At 36.7% G+C, this 18,655-nt stretch overlaps 1 protein-coding gene across 2 annotated transcripts in view; it reads right to left on the reverse strand.

Moving 5' to 3' along the window:
* CNTLN (centlein) overlaps window positions 1-18,655 on the reverse strand; it is a 308,510-nt gene that overhangs the window by 2,289 nt on the left and 287,566 nt on the right. For both annotated transcript variants that reach the window (XM_047831088.1, XM_047831087.1), the window contains exons 24-25: window positions 12,149-12,334; window positions 9,372-9,449 (exon numbers count right to left, since the gene is read on the reverse strand). In XM_047831088.1, coding sequence (XP_047687044.1) covers window positions 9,372-9,449; window positions 12,149-12,334 — 264 coding nt within the window. The remainder of the gene's footprint in view (window positions 1-9,371; window positions 9,450-12,148; window positions 12,335-18,655) is intronic.

Below are 18,655 nucleotides of genomic sequence, written 5' to 3' on the forward strand. Positions count from 1 at the left end.
GAAAAGAGTCATATTTGGCAAAACTTCCAGTCTTATAAATTAGATAATTTAAATTCTCAGGGCATTAATATTAGATGTTAAAGGAATGCACATACAAAATAATAACAAAACTATCAGGCAACCTTCTTTATGTTGGCCATGGCTATCAGTACCATATGCATCCCCATCAAAAAGGCAGACAAACAAGATGTTTCCTGGTGGAAATAAAATGTAATTTCCTCAAGCTGTTCAAGGGAAAAAAGGGTCCTCTGACCAAATAAGTTTGGGAAACAAACCAAACCTTAAAAAGTTCCTCTATTTCAGGATCTCTTAGAAGCTTTAAGATATTAACAGACACTGTGAGTCTCCAAGCAATGTAATACTCTGTTTCTAAATTCATTTGTCCATGCTCTTCTCATGGTCTGTTTATCATGAGGAACTAGCAATCCATGGAACACACTTTGGGAAACATGCTGGTTCTGTAATTTCCTATGTAATAATGTCACAGTACTTTCACCAGGCCACAATGTACTGACATTAATCATCTTATTTGCATATTACACTTTCAAGTTAAACATAAACCTTTTTATCTTGTGATCTGAACAGTTTTCAACATGTCATGTACTTGGAAATTTCACTTCCTCTTAAAAAAATCTAGCTCAAAGAATTTCTCTTCCAGGAAGCCTCCGAGGTGGAACAAGAGGTCCATTTACTAATTTACTACTGACAACTCACTTTATTCTCTTCCTCTGGCTCCCAATAAAACAAAAAGCCCCACAGTTAAACACGACTGTTTGTCAATCCTGTTTTATTGGATTGTAAGCTTCTTTTAAGCTTTGTATAGAGGCTAACACATATAGATTTCAAAAAGTGATCAATCTTTTAATCATGATGCACGGTATGTGCATATCTATCTGCCCTTAGAGGTTCTTCTATTTCTCTGCAAATAGGTCAGAAGGACATTATTATCTGTCTTTATATAATATTAAATTAAAATTCATATATCTTACTAGTTGGAGATGTTTATTTTAATTCAACCTTTCTATTTCCTTTTTCATAAACCAACTCTGAATTTCTTTCTCCAAACACAGTGCTCACTCTATTTGCTTTTTATGACTTGTTGTTCCCTGGGAACTGTAAGTCCGACTCTCAAAGAGGCCTTTCGAAAGGATCAACTGTAATTTTATAAAATACAAAATTAATGTAATTTTATAATATAATTGTTAGTAATTGAAACAAACCTAGAAGAAGACTAAGGAAAAGTCAGATTAGAAAACATTTCATAAAATATACTTATTGTTTTCAAATGACTATGACTTATTTTTTACAAATGAACACTATAACTCAAAGTAACTGTTAACCAAAAAATTTTAAGCACGTGTCCCTCCTACTTTATAAATTGTTCCTTATTCATGGAGTAGACTCAATACATCCTCAAATAACGAGTGGACCAGCAGTATTGGTTTCAAAAATAGCTTCTCTTGCCAAGTGTGCACTATTCTTTATTTGGCAAACTTCTTTCATAGACTATACAGATAAAAACCTCTGCTTAGTCTAGGATGAATTAATGAAAATTCTTGTTTTCTCAAAGTGGTTAAGAATGGGATTTTTAAGTTCACTGGCTATTTTAGCTAACTGAGAATAATCACTTTTATCATTTACAGATTGTTAATTCTTAAATCTTACAAATTACAGGGGCACAGTGAGTTGAGCCTCGAACTCTTAATTTTGGCTCAGGTCATGATCTCATGGTTTGTGGGATCGAACCCTACATGGGGATGGAACCCCGTATTAGGCTCTGTCGCTAATGTTCTCTCTCTCACTCTCTCTCTGTGAGAGAGGCTGTGTTCTCTCTCTCACTCTCTCTCTGCCCCCCACCTCAAAATAAATAAACAAACATTTAAAAAATCTTATAAATTACAGTTAACCTGAAGACTGATGGGACATAATTTAGTCTACTGTGATTCACAGAGTTCTTCAAAAGCTTATAGTATCAAATGAACGTCAATTCTCAACAGAGAGCTATAGATTGGGTGCAGTTAAGACTGTCTTTAAAATACAAAATGCCTTGGAAAATGCTTTAAAAATTCACATGGTCTGCTTGTTTGCCCTGTTTTTTATTTGTTTTAACAGCAAAACGCTTTAAAAACATTAAGAAGACCAGGAGACCGGAGCCTAGATGAAATGCAAGGTTATCTCACACAGGGTGTTGAGAGTACATTAAAATCTCTCTACATGCATTCTAGAGGGAACTTCCTCAGACACAGAAAGCACCACTATTCTTTCATGGATAGGATTTTGGAGTTGGACTGAAGTGGCAGCAAGCTGACTGGACAACAGCAGCCATACTTTCTCACTTGCCCCATCAAATGTATCTGAAACAACAAACCCGACAATTATGCTGCCTCGGGTTTCATCTCCGATGGCATATGCCAGGGACTATGAAGTCCAGAAAGACTGCATGATTTCTTTCTTTCTCTTGCATAACAAAGGAGAAGGGATACTCCTGGGTATGTCAATACAGAGTCCCACAGGCTTGAACACTTCAACATCACAGAGAAGATGAGACAGGTGAAGAGTTGACACTGTGTGAGATTTCTTGGTATGGAAATTTAACTAGGACACCGGAACAACTGAGCTTTGCTTGGTGTGTGGTGTGGTCTTAAAGTGGGTCTTCCTAATCATTTGGGCTGTCCCTGTTGCAAAAGGTGACTTCTATTAGGGAGCGATTTCCCCTGATTTCACACAGATTTCCAGCTTATCTCACATGTAAACACCTACAGATGTTTGCCTCTAGGAGCTGTATGCCACTGACACAATCTCAAGTTTATTACTCACACTCGCAAGTTGTGGTTTCATTTAAGTGTTTCTGTATAAAGGTAAGGCATGAATGATGGTTGCAGACCTTTGAGAGCTATATTGGAAAAATAACCAAGCCTAACGTCCATGACTATAAAACATAGATAACTTAACAGCATGAGCACTAACTGGAATGTGCTTTTAACAAAAATCTAAAGAACAAGATGAACATTTTAACCATTTTCATTCTTGTTTTTGGTTTGAAAACTACCACCAAGAAGATACCACTTTTAAAACACAAATTGACTTTAATCTAGCTTGAGTCCTATTGAAAATAAATGTATTTCATTTCATGTAGTGTACCTGCTTTTACTGGAAACACGAAAGAAGGCTTAACATTGTTAAATTAAAAAAAAATCCCAGGAAGGCTCTGAATGGAGAAATTTGAACTCTTGCTATTTCACTAGATGTAAGAAAGCTGTGTGGGTGGCTGAGGGAGTGGGTTTATGTGTGTGAGCAGGGGTGAGTGAATGTGCCTGCATGTGCTTGCATGTGTTGTAAGTGCCACACAGAAAGTAACAGACTAGATGTGTTCCGAGTTCTAAGGAGAAACTTTCAGTTAACCTTCAGCCTGGAAGTTACTCTATTTACAAAAGCCAGGGAGATTTATAAAACTCTTCTCACTGCCATATTGCAAGGATTCTGTAGAAGGTAAGCATATTTTGCAGAGAGGGCACTGGGGAAAGAGCCATTTTAAATTTCAGCATTTGCAAGATCTGAAGCATCTAATAGGAACAGGGATATTTAAAGCTAAAGAAAAACCACTGATTAAATTCTGTACTTTAAATTCTCAACAGCTGAAGGCAGAAAGAATTTTTTATATGCTCCCAATGCAAGAAAATGATCTCCAAAAAGTGGACTAAAATGGACTGAATAAAATCCAGAAAAGGATTAGCAAATAATAAAGAACAGGGCTAAAACAAAATGAAATCAAGACACATTTTCTAGTCATTCCCGGCTCAAGGTTTTTATACAAATCCTAGTAAAGAACCATATTGCATTTATAACTGTAATTATTTATTTTGTACAAGTATACATATTTTAACATATATACCCATAATTCTGTTCAATTTAATTGTTTAATAAATTTCACAGTTTATATATTTTAACTCTTTTATTGTCCTTCACCCCCAGAAACATAAACTCCATAAAGGAGGTGATTTTTGTCTCCTCTGCTCACTTCTGTACTCCTAAACCTGAAACAATAATGTAGGAGGCACTATGTACATGTTTTTTTTTTTTAAAAGGATTCCATAGTATAGGTTCAGTGTTATCTCCACTAACTCTCTGTTACCTCTTAAAGTCCCAAGTAAAAAGTACTGTTTCACGTATTATTAAGGCCTAAAGGCAAAGTTAAATGACCTTTATTACAATTTTATAATTTTGAGGATCAGAATGGGCAGAACAAATAAACAGTTGTCTCTCAGAAGGCAGAGTATAAATGACTACTACTAGTTTGGATATGTGAGAAGGTAAGTATCAGTCAGAGCATAACAGAGGGACATCTCCTTATGTGCCAAATGAAAGGAAATCACTTATCTCATTTGTTCATAATTATGACCAGGAGACAGAAGTTCAAATTCAAATGCATTTAAGGCAATCTCTGCTAATTAATGGTAGAGGAGATGGCATATGCGATATAAGAAATTTATTTAATTTACTTTTTTTTTAGAGAGAGAGAGAGAGAAGAGAGAGAGAACAAGTTAGAAAGGGTCAGAGGGAGAGGGAGAGAATCTTAAGTAGGCTGCATGTTCAGCATGAAGCCTGACGCAGGGCTCGATCTCTCAAACTGTGAGACCATGACCTGAGCTGAAATCAAGAGTTGGATGTTTAACTGACTGAGCCACCTAGGAACCCCTATGGAATTTATTTTTAAATGTATTCTTTTTTCTGGGGGCACCTGGGTGGCTCAGTCAGTTAAGCGTCTGACTTCTGCTCAGGTCATGATCCCGTGGTTCTTGGATTCAAGCCCTGCATTGGGGTCCATGTTGATGGCTTGGAGCCTGGAGCCTACTTCAGATTCTGTGTCTCCCTCTCTCTCTGCCCCAACCCTGCTTGTGTGTGCTCTCTCTATTAAAAATGAATAAACATTAAAAATATTTTTTAATAAATGTATTTTTTCCTCTTTTGATATTAAAGAGAACATTTTTTAAATTAATATATAGTTCACATAACATAAAATTCACCACTTTAAAGTATAGAATTCGTTGGTTTTTGATATATTCACAAGGCTGTGCCACCATCGCCACTATCTCATTCTAGAACATTTCCATCACCCTCAAAAGAAACTCTGTACCCATTAGCAGCCACTCCCTGTCTGCCTGCCCCCACCCCGATCTCCATGGTAACCACCACTCTACTTTCTGTCTTTATATAGATTTGCCATTCTGGACATTTCATATGAATGCAGTCAGACTATATGTGACCTTTTGTGTGTGGTTTCTTTCACTTAGCATAAAGGTTATAGGGCTGTGTTGTAGCATGTATTTACTACTTCATTCCATTTTATGGCAGAATAATCGTCCATGTATACATACGCCAAATTAATCCATTCATCAGCTGATGTACCTCTGGGTTGCTTCCACTTTGGAGGTATTATGAATAATGCTGTTGTGAACATTCATGTAGAAGTTTTTGTATGGACATGTGTTTTCGTTTATTGTGGGTATATGCCTAGAGGTTGAAACTGCTGGGTCATATAATCTCTATTTTTAACTTTCTGAAGAAGTGAAAGACTCTTTTCCTCAGGAGTGGCATCATTTTACATTCTCAGCAGCAATGTATAAGGGTTCTAATTTCTCCACATCTTCACCAACCCTTAGTATTGTCTGTCTTTTTCGTGATAGCCAACCTGCTCAGTGTGAGGCAGTACCTCATTTCAGTTTTTGGGTTCCATTTCCCTGATGGTTAATGATGTTGAGCATCTTTTCATGCCCTTATTAGCTATCTGTTTATCTTCTTATAGAAATGTCTATTCAAATCAGTTTCTTTACTTTTAGTGGTTGAGTTGTAAGAGTTTGGAATGTGTTCACAAATGGTTAAATTTCACTGAGAAAAGCCAGAGAGAAGGCTAGCTGAATTAATGAAAACACTTGAATCCTTGAATATTGTTAATGGAATGCATCTACTACGCTTTCTATGGATTCAGTACTGACATCTCCTCCCTACCACATCTGATCTACACCTTTTGGTGTCTCAAACTCTTAGAGGTATCATCATCTTTCTCTTTATGTGGGGTATTAAACTCACCCATCTATGGTTTCTGCTTTCTGACTCTATCTAATCTCATTACTGCTATTGATTCAATCGCTATAATGTGGGTCACATCTATCTCATTCTTTCCATTTTTATGGCAATGGCACATGCAGACCCTCATTGCCCTTTGCCTAAACTATCTTCCTGCTCCCAGTCTCTCTCCCTACAGACCTACTATGTGCTGATCTCAAGCATCTTTATAAAACACAACTCTGATCATATCTCTTTCTTGCTCACCGCTTTTATAGTTCGGTCTCAGCCTACTTTTTCTATCTCTGTTTTTTTTCTCCCACCCTCTGAACTACAGAAGAACTAATTTGGAAGGGTTCTCCCATCCTATTATAATCATTAATTTGTTTGCTTTTCTCTGCCATAGATTGCAAGTTTTTAAAAATGTAATAATGAAAGAAAGATGAATTAATACAAGTAAAAATGTTCAAAGAAATTAAATGGCAGCTATGCTGTAAGAATAACAGTAGATATTAGAAAGATTTTTTAGTGTAATTTTTATTGCTAGAAATCTGTAGGAACAAAAGTTAGGTGCAGATATGATTACACATAAAATTACCAATTGCACCAGGACTACTTGAAGCAAAGAGGCCATATATTTGCACTCTGCCTTAAATAAAGAAAAGTTAAGGTTTCAGGCTTTTCAGTTGTCATGCACTTCTGGCTAGCAGCAGTAGTAGGCATTATATTGTTGTATAGTCCCATATTGCCACATGGCGGAACAGCTTTTTATTTTGTGGCAAGCATTATATGAATACAAATTTACACCAAATGAATGCAGAGAAAATTTTCTTTGAAAGAAAATCATTTTGTGGCTTAATTCTTAAACAAAAGGTAAAACCACAGGGCCACACTGACTCCTCTGATCCGAGAATTCCCTTACAGCACCCAACACAGAGGACATAAAAGAGAAGTTTTCCAATAATTTCATCTTCAAAATATTCTAATAACCAAATATCAATATTAAATTAATTATTTTTTTTAAGGAATTGTGCTCAATTATTCCACAGCTTGACAATCACGTAACCTCAGACACACAGAACTGTATATTGTACTAAGCAAATGTAGGAATGAACATACATACACTTTTAGAGGCATAACAGCCTCAAAAAAAATTGTCGGACAAAGAAAACCTTTTCTAAAATTCAGGACAAATGTAATTGCTGGAACGGAGAGAGAAGAAAAGTAGGCTAAAAAAAAAGATGTTTTCTATTTTATAGATTTTTCTCTTGGGTGTAATTATGAAGTGACATTCAAGTGCAACCAATCAAGTCACTATTTTTTTCTCACAAAATTCAAAGACATCAGCAAAACCACCTATGTCAGTAATAAAAATAAAAAGTCTTTGACTTTTTAAATGTTTTCATACTGTCACAGTGGAATAAAATTAGCTTGAAAAATGATCTAAAGGCACATGATGCAGTTCATTATGTATAACGGCAACAGAGGCGCTTTCCCAGTGTTCATAAAGGCTGCTCCATTAAATTTACCTCCAGTCAATAATTAGGAGTCCACAAATAAACCTGGGCAATTAAATCAATACTGCCAGGCAATTATATTCCAGAGTCCAGGCTCAGTGGCACAAAAAGGCACTACATCAAACTGCAGTATTAAGCGGTCTAATGCCATTTTCCACAGGATTTTTTTTGCACCGACTAAGCGGCATAAGTATACATCCAGATAATGTAGAATGTGTGCATGTACATCTACAAAGGTGAGTCAAAAAAGCAGGTCTGGTGTCAATACAGCTTTAGAAAAATTTAATAAAGATTTACGCATGTGGATCTATTTTTTTTTATGTCCATAACTGACGATGAAAGCTCCATATTAAAGAGCCATGTTTACAAATTGAACATTAAAAAATTCATTTAAGAGTTTATTTTTTATCATTTTTCAAGCCTAAATATATAACCTGTCACACTCATTACTGAACTCCTTTGATGTGCTGGCCACTGGGCTGGGTGCTGGGCACGCAACATTCATTAAGAAATGGCCTTTCTTCTCAAAAGCAAGTTGTCACTGTAGAAGACATTGTCTGCACTTGAAGAACTTTAAGCAAAGATTGCCAATCACCTTCTGTTACTATGGAAGTGATTCCAGATAACATTTCAAAAATATATAAGACTGACACTAAGAATATGAGTAGTTCATGTATTATTTACTTATCCTTGACTTTTCCAGAAGTATAGATGCTGTTGTTTGTTCATATAAATGTAAAATAAATGTGTTTAAAACTGCTTTTATTTTTAATCTTTACACAGAAACATTTATAATGGCTTTCCAAAAATCACAGGACAGTAATGGATGTGTATATTTTTTGCTATTTTGAAAAACACATTTTAGCTCTTTTTATCCTTGGTTCATTTTTAAAAGAGACAATTAGGTTAAGCAAAAAGAACTCTAATGAAAAACTTTTCGAATACATTACATGCTGTTGGTGATGTCAAAACAAAAGCTGGCTATGACTAGAAAAGCAGGGCTCTCACCTGCCAATAAACTGCCCTTGATCACTTACAAGAGGGGCACATCCCAGCAGACTCTATGTGTATTAAAAAAATACTTGAAAGGAAAGAAAAAGTATCACACAGGTCACAGCAGCCGTCTCAATGGACCCCTCAGGGATTTCAACTCGTCTTGGCCTTGTCATCCTCTATGCAGCTTTCCACTCGGCCCAGAAAATGTCGATAGGAAAATGTTTGAGGGGCCTCTGGTGGAAATTTTTTCATTCTTCCTGCATTGACAGGATGCCAAATCAATATTTACTTCCCACTAACAAGCTGCTCGAGGTCTCAGTAGAAAATATTGTAGAGAATGCGGGAAGACACAGTAATAAACAGCTGTCTGGCTGTGAGGAAAACATGAATTGACTGGAAACAGGTCCATAGTAAAAGGTCACTGAAACCCATGAACTCCTCAGGTGTCCATATCAACTACTAACTTTAAAGACACATAATAAAGAATCTCTTTTCCTAAGAGGGCTGAGAGAACGGATCCTTTTCAGTGTAGCTAGCATAGAGGCTGACTCAATAATTTAATTAATGCATTTGCTAAGACCTATGTTGGCTCTTCCCAAGGCATTTGTTTCATTTGTTAAGTCCAAAAGTACAAATAGAGGGTTAACTTTCCTGTCTACCTATTGGAATACTTCTTTACCTAACAGAAGTAAATAATGTGTAACTATTTGCAAAAAGTTAGACATCGAGTAAAAATGTAAGGCTTGAAATGTTTTTTTGAGAAGTTTTAATACATGAAGCAGAAAAACGAAATACCTGTCCTTCAAGAAGTTTCTGAATGTACAACAGCCATTCCCGATCATTTTCTGCATCTATCTTCGTCCTTTCTATTTCCTAAATGAAGAAAATCAAAAGACTGGTGTTAATTGTAAGTACATGAACTTGATCATACTGTCAGGTAACTAAATAAATTTAGAGAGATACTGGCAGAATAGAATTCAACAAAGACCAGCCTGTCCCTCCAGAGGAGGGAATATGCAAATCTGTGCTCTTAATAATACTTTATAAATACTGACATGCAGAAGATAAAGCTCTATCTCTCTATTTCACAATACAATTCAGGAATATTTTATTTCTGCCTTCACAGTGGAGCTCAAGGTAGAGACTGAGGTGGAGGTAAAAGCGATTAAAATCAAGCAAAAAATAAGACAGCTGTACAGAGGTGCCTGGCTGGCTGCCTGGCTTGTGACGCTTGATCTTGGCATCATGGGTTCAAGTCCCACATTAGGTGTAGGGATTACTTAAATAAGTAAATAAACTTAATAAAAAGACAGAGCTATATAAAATAATCATTTACAAGGGACTCTTGTAAGATAACGTAAAACCTTATACTGAAACAATATGACTTGTCAATAGATAATTAAGGAGTAATTGTTACAGGTAAAAACAAAATAGGACGTGGCATGCCACTGGGGTATTTAAATGCTTACTTATTTAAAATATCCAATAACTGACTGATAAGCAAGGGGCTCTTCAACCTAACAGTGTTGTAAGTGCCTAAATATTTCAACCTTTCAATTATCGAGGTAATATATTTCTGAAAGTATAATGCATTCATATGTGCTGTTGATTATTCAGTTAAAATCATGATTCAAAATAAAATAAAATAAAATCATGATTCAGTTTACAAAAAGACGGACTTTTCAAAAAGGGAAAGGTTTTTGGGAAACTAACATTTGTTGAAATTTACTGTATGCCAGGTATCCCACTAGGCACTTCATATGGAGTATCAATTTTTACATGAATTTGCTAGAATTCAGTGTAGCTTAAAGAATATAAGTCAGCTGGTTTGGGCTCTGCTTGGACAAGTCCAGTCAACTCTCTAGACCTCTGAAAAGACGCAGGGATCTAAACTCTGATCTATAATTAAACCTAGTAAATGTATCAAGGTGCACTGATCCTCCTAGAACAGGGTGTTTGTACTAGTGTCCTTTTTCTTCCAGGAGGACTTGCACTGAAGGTTATGTGATATGCAAACTTCAGTGCTGTACGTTCTGGCTCTAGAATACATCTGCCCAGAGGCAGAGGCTGGGGTACTATTTCTTCACAGAAATGTGCCAGCTACTCTTTGGGACTATAAAGAGAGATCTAATTCATATACTCAAAGGGAAAACTTTTTTCTAACTTGTCCATTCAGAGAGGGTACTTTTTCCTAATTTGTAAGCCCAGAGAGGGCATCTTTTGAGACCACACAAAGCCGATGGGTCTGTCTTCCAGAACATTTATCTGTGTGTATGCACACACATGCACACACAAATACACACATACATGAGGGCTTTTGGAAATCTGCTTGTTTTAAAGCTCTTAGGCAACAGTGGAGGACTCAATCCTAATTTTCTGTTAGGATTCTCATTGTCAATCAACAAATATTAATTAAATGTCTATAATAATGTATAGTTAACACCTTTGCCAGAGACACTATTATTTCTTGTGTGTTTTGTATTTGATACTATATTTGATAATGCTCTGTCCTTCAAAGTTCAGAATTCACAAAGTGAATTCAAAGTGTAGAAGTCATGGGCATTGTGGCATAGGTGCTAAAAAAAGGGAAACTGATAGTTCACTATCCTGTTCACCCATGGGATGAAAATAATTTCGTAGGTTGACCTCTTTTCTAAGAATTCCTGGAAGTTTAAAAACTGCAGTTTTTGCAGTTTGCAAATTGTAGATCTGCTCTGCTCCAGAATTTTTTTTTCTCCAGAAGTTTTTTGAGAAGCTGACAGGGGTGCTGGAGGATGTTCTCATACAACTATTCACGTCTACCATTTTAGTTATTCATTGAGCAAATATGTATTGGGAAGCTACTAGTGCTGTCATCTCTTTAAATGTTTGCAAACAATAAAGTCTAGTATTCATGCATTAAAGTTCAGAGACTTAATAGTAGAACAGGATTATCATCCTCAGGTCTCATAGAAGACTATGTATAGAATGAGCTTCTATTGTCAACGAGGAAACAACTATGTTTAAAAATGCAGTGGCCTCCCCAGGGGTACAGAATTGCTACTGAAGACTCATATCTGTATGCATATCAATTCACTCAGACAGGAGTACTTTAGCCAATTTAAAGCCATAAATATATTTTTCTTTAACTTCATCAACAATAATTTTGAATTTGTCTAGGAAAGCCAATAGATTTACTATTTTTACTTACATCGGAGGAAAGGTCCTCAAATCAACGATGACCCACCTTAACTAAATCCATTCAAACTGGCTTAGTTAAAAATAGTATCTTATAAGATATATGATTAACTAAATTAAAGAAAATGGAAGTGACAGGAAAGGACTTGAATAACAAAGAAGCAGGTCTAAAGGTTCTACATACTGGCTTATTTCTGTATTACAGTTAAATTTTTCTAAAGGTTTTCTGAGTTGGTTAATACCCTTGATGTAACTTTCACTAGTACATTGTCAAGCTTACCTTCATTAATATTATATTAGAGATTAAATTCTAAGAATTATAAAACAAATAAAAGTATTTGCTTAATCTCAATGTGTAAAGAGCCCTTGATTAATAAATATTTAAATGACCTTACCATTTCATCTTCTGTATCTAATATTTCCTCTAGATCTGACCGTGAAATGTTGAGAATAGAAGCTGCCAACGTCTGGGCTTTATGGGTTGAAGTTCTGCAAGCATCCCTGTTTTTCTGCATTTTTTTACGCTCTCTGATTTGTTGCCTTATTTCATAGACATCATTTTGTAATTCCTTGACCAAAGCCTGCAACACATTGGAAAGAATGTGGGCTCATATGGAAGTCATAAATGAAGACAAAGCAGTCATAATATAAAAATATAAGGATATCAGCAAATCATTGCTTATTAGGATTACTCTGATTTTATTTATTTTGGAACACAATAGATTGCTCTTTACTTATTGTCTGTATGTAATAAAAGCTCTCTTAAATGAACACTCAAACAACTTGCTGGATTAACCAAACTCTCCAATCCCTCTTTCAGGTTTATGAACTGATATCCTGGTTGGTGAGCTCTTGCATCAGGCAGGCTACTTTTCATCATGCCAGAGCACAACTACTCCTGCCCACAGAGCTGATGCCAATTGTTGTTTGTTTATTGCTGAATGTGTGTATATTCATTGTAACAGGTTAATTATATTATTAATTTAATTATTACATAAACTGGTGAAATATGGCTACAGAAAGAAACCTATTTCTATTTTATTAAAACTGGATCAGAAATCCTTTGCAAGGACTTGATCAAGGCAAGTTGAGTACAAATGCAGTTGAAATATTTGTGGGAAAGACAACAATAAAGATAAAATAAAATAAAAAAAAAGACAAATCCAAAACCATGGGACTACTTCACAAGTCTTTAAGTTCTCCTTTTCAGAAATGAATCAATGGAGTCTATACCATACCTACCCAAGCATGAGAAAAGGACACCCCTTACTCTGGGTAGACAGAGTTCTGGACCTCGGGTGCCCGGCTTCGTGAACTGAGAGCAGCCTAGCCAGATGTTTGGGTTGTTTTTCTTTTTTAAAGTTTATTTATTTTTGAGAGAGAGAGAGAGAGAGAGAGAGCGTGCAAGTGAGAGCTGGGGAGGGGCAGAGAGAACAGGAGACACAGAATCTAAAGCAGGCTCCAGGCTCTGAGCTTAACCAACTGAGCCATCTAGGCACCGCTGTTTGGGTTTTTCAATCTTATGCCAGCTCAAGCAATGTTGCAATAAATAACAGTGCTCATGTATACATTTTGCATCTCTAGGATATATCCATGGAAGAGAAATTGCTGGACCAATGGGTGTGTCTAACTGTAATTCTGAAAACCGTTAATGTCCCCACCCTCCAAGACAGTACCAAGATATACCTCTACAAAGAACATATGAAAGTATTTGTGGGGCACCTGGGTGGCTCAACTGGTTAAGCGTCCAACTTTGGCTCAGGTCATGATCGCACAGTTTATGAGTTCAAGTCTCATATTGGGCTCTCTGCTGTCAGTGTGGAGCCTGCTTCTGATCCTCTGTCCATCCCCTTCCCTGCCCCTCCCCAGCTCGTGCTCTGTCTCTCTCTCTCTCAAAAACAAATAAACATTAAAAGAGGGGCTCCTGGGTGGCTCAGTCATTTGAGTGTGGGACTCTTGACCTCAGCTCACGTCATGATCTCACCGTTGGTGAGTTCAATCCCTGGATCAGGAGCTGCGCTGAAAACACAGAGCCTGCTTGGGATTCTCTCTCCCTCTCTCTGCCCCTCCCCTGCTCATGCTGTCTCTGCCTCTCTCAAAATAAATAAATAAACTTAAAAAAAAAGTACTTGTTTCTGCATACCATTAGCAAAACACCAATCTGGGATTTTGCCATAGCTTGTTTTTTCACTGTATGTGTAAGTTTCATTTCCCTTATGAAAAAAAAAAGTTGAACATCAGCCTTAAGAAATATATTTCTTTTCTCATTTTTTTCTGTTTTTCTTAGTGATTTACAGGAATCATTTATATATTGGGGATATTATATTTATCTATTGTACATATGTGAATTTTTTCATTCTTTGTATTTTTCTTTTCACAGTAATTAGTGTTTCATGCCAAGGAAAAATATTTCTTATTTTTAATATACTCAATGGTTCTTTTCCTTTCTTTCTCACTTTTGAATTTAGTGTGTTACTTCAAAAAGTATTCTCCACAATGAGACATATATAAATGCATTTTCTAACCATGACGTTTTCTGCTACTTTTAAGTTTTCATTTTTCAATTTTTAATTTGTTACCCATTGGTCATCATTCTGAAATTGCTACATAAAATCATACTCAGTTGTCCCACAGCCATTCATTAGAAAGTTCACCTTCCTCCCAGTGAACTCCTGTGTGTTTGGGTCAGTTTTTGGACTTTCTGTTCCGTTCCATCTCTCTTTTTATTAGTGAAGTGTTAGAACATATGTAAGCTAGTGAGGCTTTATAATAAATGTTAACATTTGGCAGGCTATTTCCCTCTCATTACCCTTCTTTTGCAGATTTTTCTTGGTAATTTTTGCTTGTTTGGTTTTCCATATGGAACATTGTCTAGTTTCCCTCCCCTTAAAAACCAAATCTTACTGGTAATTTTATTTCAATCATGTTACATTTCATCTGGATCAGGCTAACATTTTAACATGTTTGAGTCTTCCTAATTGAAGACCATGGAGTTCCTTCCCAATTAAATCTTTATTTGCATTTCTTAGAATCATTTTTAAGTTTTCTCTTTGTAGATCTAGCTTATTCCTGAGCATTTTATTTTTGGGGGGCTGCTTCTTTTTTTTAAAGTTTATTTATTTTTGAGAGAGAGGGAAAGTGTGAGTGGGGGGGCAAAAAGAGAAGGAAAGAGAGAGAATCTCAAGTAGGCTCCACACTGTCAGCACAGAGCCCAATGTGGGGTTCAAACCCACGAACCCTGAGATCATGACCTGATTGGGGGCTGCTTCTAATACTGACTGTTGCTTGTATATATAAATATTGTTGACATATATTTAGCTTACTGAAGCTTCTTACTTGTTATAATTTTTCAGCTCCTTAGTTTCTAGGGATTGAATCGTATCTTCAAATATTGATAATTTTATCTCTTATTTTCCAAATATTACACCTCTAATTTCTTTTCTGATTGCATCAGTTAAGTTCCTCCCAAACAGTATTAAATAGTAGCACTGATGTGCCAGAAGCCAAACTCTCCAACCAGCCTGATGGCAGGGCCCGGGCGGTGGACGGATCGGCACTGCATGGCGGCCCACCGAAAGTGAAGCTTCTTGGACTCCTGCTTTTATGTAATTTGGCCTTAGCGCTGGTCAGGGCAGCCCCCCTCCCAGTGAAAGCACCTGGGGATTTGCCGGTTGGGGAATTGCCCACGACAGGCCCCCCGGGAAAAGAACCACTGGGGAAAGAAAGAAGATTCCGCAAGGAAATCATGCAGCCAGCCCTTGCCACCCCCTATAAAGACTCCTCTCCCTAAAGGAAGGACAGCCCCATATATTTCTCAGCCAAGGAGGGGGACAAATGGGTTCGAAATCCCCACTCTGGCAACAAAATAATGCATATAAGGATACAAGTTACTCCAACCCCTAGGCCCATTTGACCCCCAGGAGGCATTCCAGATGACAACTGGACCTGGTGGGTTAAGGTACAGAATGGTTCATTAGTTCCTAGGTATACATTGTCTCTCTGGGAGCACATAAGGCGTGGGTTCCCAGGGCCCTCTTGGCTCCCTCCCTGCACCCCAGACCAAAGTGAATAATTTTGTTCCCTGTACTGCAAATGGTTCAAAGGAACAATTAAAAAGTCACATCCCTGTAAACGTTCCCCTTGAGGTGTTGAGAGCTAGATGACCTTGAAAGGGCAGGAGGGAACGTTACAAGAAAATATGTTGTTCCTTAATGGGTGATTACACAAAGGAACATCTTTAGAATCAGGTAATGCCAGAAAACATAGATGACACACGTTATAAGGAAATTGCTAACAAATATAATGCCACGCTTGCCACAATAAAGCGGCCAGTCTAACACACGTCTGTGGTCTGGGTCCATTTGTTACTTTCGCGATGCCGTTCATCCTTTGGGAACCCCTGGACCTGCTGGAGCTGGAATCCGGCACTGATGGACATGCTTGACTTCTTCCTAACTTTAGTGACAGTCCTTTCACTTCTTAGGAAATACTATGCCAGCTTTGAGATGAGAGCCATATTTTAATGTTAAGAAATATATTTTAATATATTAATCTATAATATGTAATTTAATAGTTTTCTACTCATTTTTATTTCTTTTTTTTTAATTTTTTTTAATCGTTTTATTTATTTTTGAGAGAGAGGGAGAGACAGAGCATGAACAGGGGAGGGTCAGAGAGAGGGAGACACAGAATCTGAAACAGGCTCCAGGCTCTGAGCTGTCAGCACAGAGCCGGACGCAGGGCTCGAACTCACGGACCTCGAGATCATGACCTGAGCCGAAGTCGGCCGCTTAACTGACTGAGCCACCCAGGCGCCCCTTTATTTCTTATAAAAATATCAAATTGTCTTAAGCCCATTTTACCATCCATATAAACTATCATGATTTCCCATCATAAAGCTATTAATAGGATTATTAGTAATTTTCTTGGATTTGAATTATCCTTGCATTTCTGGAATAAACTCCAGTTGGTGTGCTATATTATTTTTTGATGTGCTGTTGACCTCTTTTTGCCAACATTTTATCATAGGATTTCTACATTAACGTGAGATTGATTTCTTTTAGTTTTATGCAGTCTTTTTTTTTTGTAACAATCTATAATGGTGTAATTTATTCATCAAATTCTAAAAATAATCCACACAAAATAATTTTCTTTAAAAAACAACTTGAAAAATAGTTAATCAAGGGGGCGCCTATGTGGCTCAGTCAGTTAAGCATCCAATTTTTTTTTTTAATTTAAATCCAAGTTAGTCAACAAATAGTGTAATAATGACTTCAGCAATAGAATTTAGTAATTCATCACTTACATATAACACCCAGTGTGTGCAGTCTTTTTAAAAAAAATTTGGAGGTACCTTTCTCTTTCCATGTGCTACAGTAGTTTTGATGAGATTAAATTGATCTGTTCTTTACTGTAGTAGCACTTGTCTGAATTTGGCTTACTTAGTATTTACTGAAAGGGAAGGTAAGAAGGTACCTTTCTGACAACTTGGTTTTAGTATTCTCTTTGTTCTAGAGCAAAATTTGGAACATTATATTTTCCTAGAAAACTTTCCATTTCATCCAGGCTTTCAAATTTATTTGCATGTAGTTGAGCTAAGTAGCCTGCCATGATACCCCCCACCCCCCGAGTCTGTGGCTACTGTTATTTATCACTTGTTTCACATAGTTGTACTTTCTTTTTTCTTAATTAGGTAAGGTAACACCAAGTCCATCTATTTTATTACCTTTTCTTTTCAAATGTTTATTTATTTATTTATTTTGAGAGACAGAGAGAGAGAGAGAGAGAGAGAGAGAGTAGGGGAGGGGCACAGAGAGAGGAAGACACAGAATCCAAAGCAGGCTCCAGGCTCTAAGCCGGACAGAGCCCCACGAGGGGCTCAAACTCGTGAACCACGAGATCATTACCTGAGCTAAAGTGGGACACTTACATGACTGAGCCACTCAGGCACCCCATGCTTTTTCTTTTTTAAAAACAACTCTTGTTCACTTATTAATTGTACATTTCTAATTCATTAATTTCTATTTTAATCTTTAGATTCTAGTTATTAGTACTGGAGCTGTTTATTGTCATTTCTTCCTGTTTATTAATGTAAATATGTACAGTTATAATTTTATTGAGCACTGTTTTAGCCATCCCGTGGGTTCTGATCATTCCAGAATGTTATTCTTTTAGGGATATTCTGTAATTTGTTCACATTTATCTACTTGACCCAAGAATTTTTTTCTTTTAAATACTGAGGTCATAGTGACCTCTGTTTTCAGGTTTTGTAATTGATTAGTTTTATTGCATTACTCCCAGAGAAAGTTATCTGTAACTATTTCTACCTCTCAGAATTAATTAAGGTTTCCTTTGTGGTACATCTCAGGTCAGATCACCTGGACGCAGAATCTGAGATGAAAATTTGCGTGTGGGAGGTTTTTTGTAGAAACAACAGCTGTAAGAAGCTTCAGGAAGCAGGACTGGGAAAAAGTGAAGTGCACTGCAGTTCCTGCAGAGGCTTCATGCCAGCTTATTGGGAGCTCTGGAGCTACAGAGTTGTCTCATCTTTGTTTTTTCCCCTTTATACACAACACGAACTTTTTACTTGGCTCTTCTTTCTTTTTTTCCCATCCAGAAGCTTTACTAAAACACGCCTAGGGTACGACACATTTAAGATCAATTTTCCCTGGTTCATTTTATGTTCTTATAAGTCTTTATTTCTGGAAATTGTTGCTGAATTACAACTTCAATATTTGTTCCGTTCCATGATTTGTTTTCCTTCTTGAAGACCCCAATTATACATATGTTGAATCTCTGTCACATGCTTCATAAATCCTTTTCCCCCAATACATTTTATTTTTAAACTTAGACATAATAAGTGAAATAGTGCATGCATTTTAAGTGTTTCGTTTAATGAGCTT

The sequence above is a fragment of the Prionailurus viverrinus genome, chromosome D4, assembly GCF_022837055.1.
Source record: "Prionailurus viverrinus isolate Anna chromosome D4, UM_Priviv_1.0, whole genome shotgun sequence".
Lineage (NCBI taxonomy): Eukaryota > Metazoa > Chordata > Mammalia > Carnivora > Felidae > Prionailurus > Prionailurus viverrinus.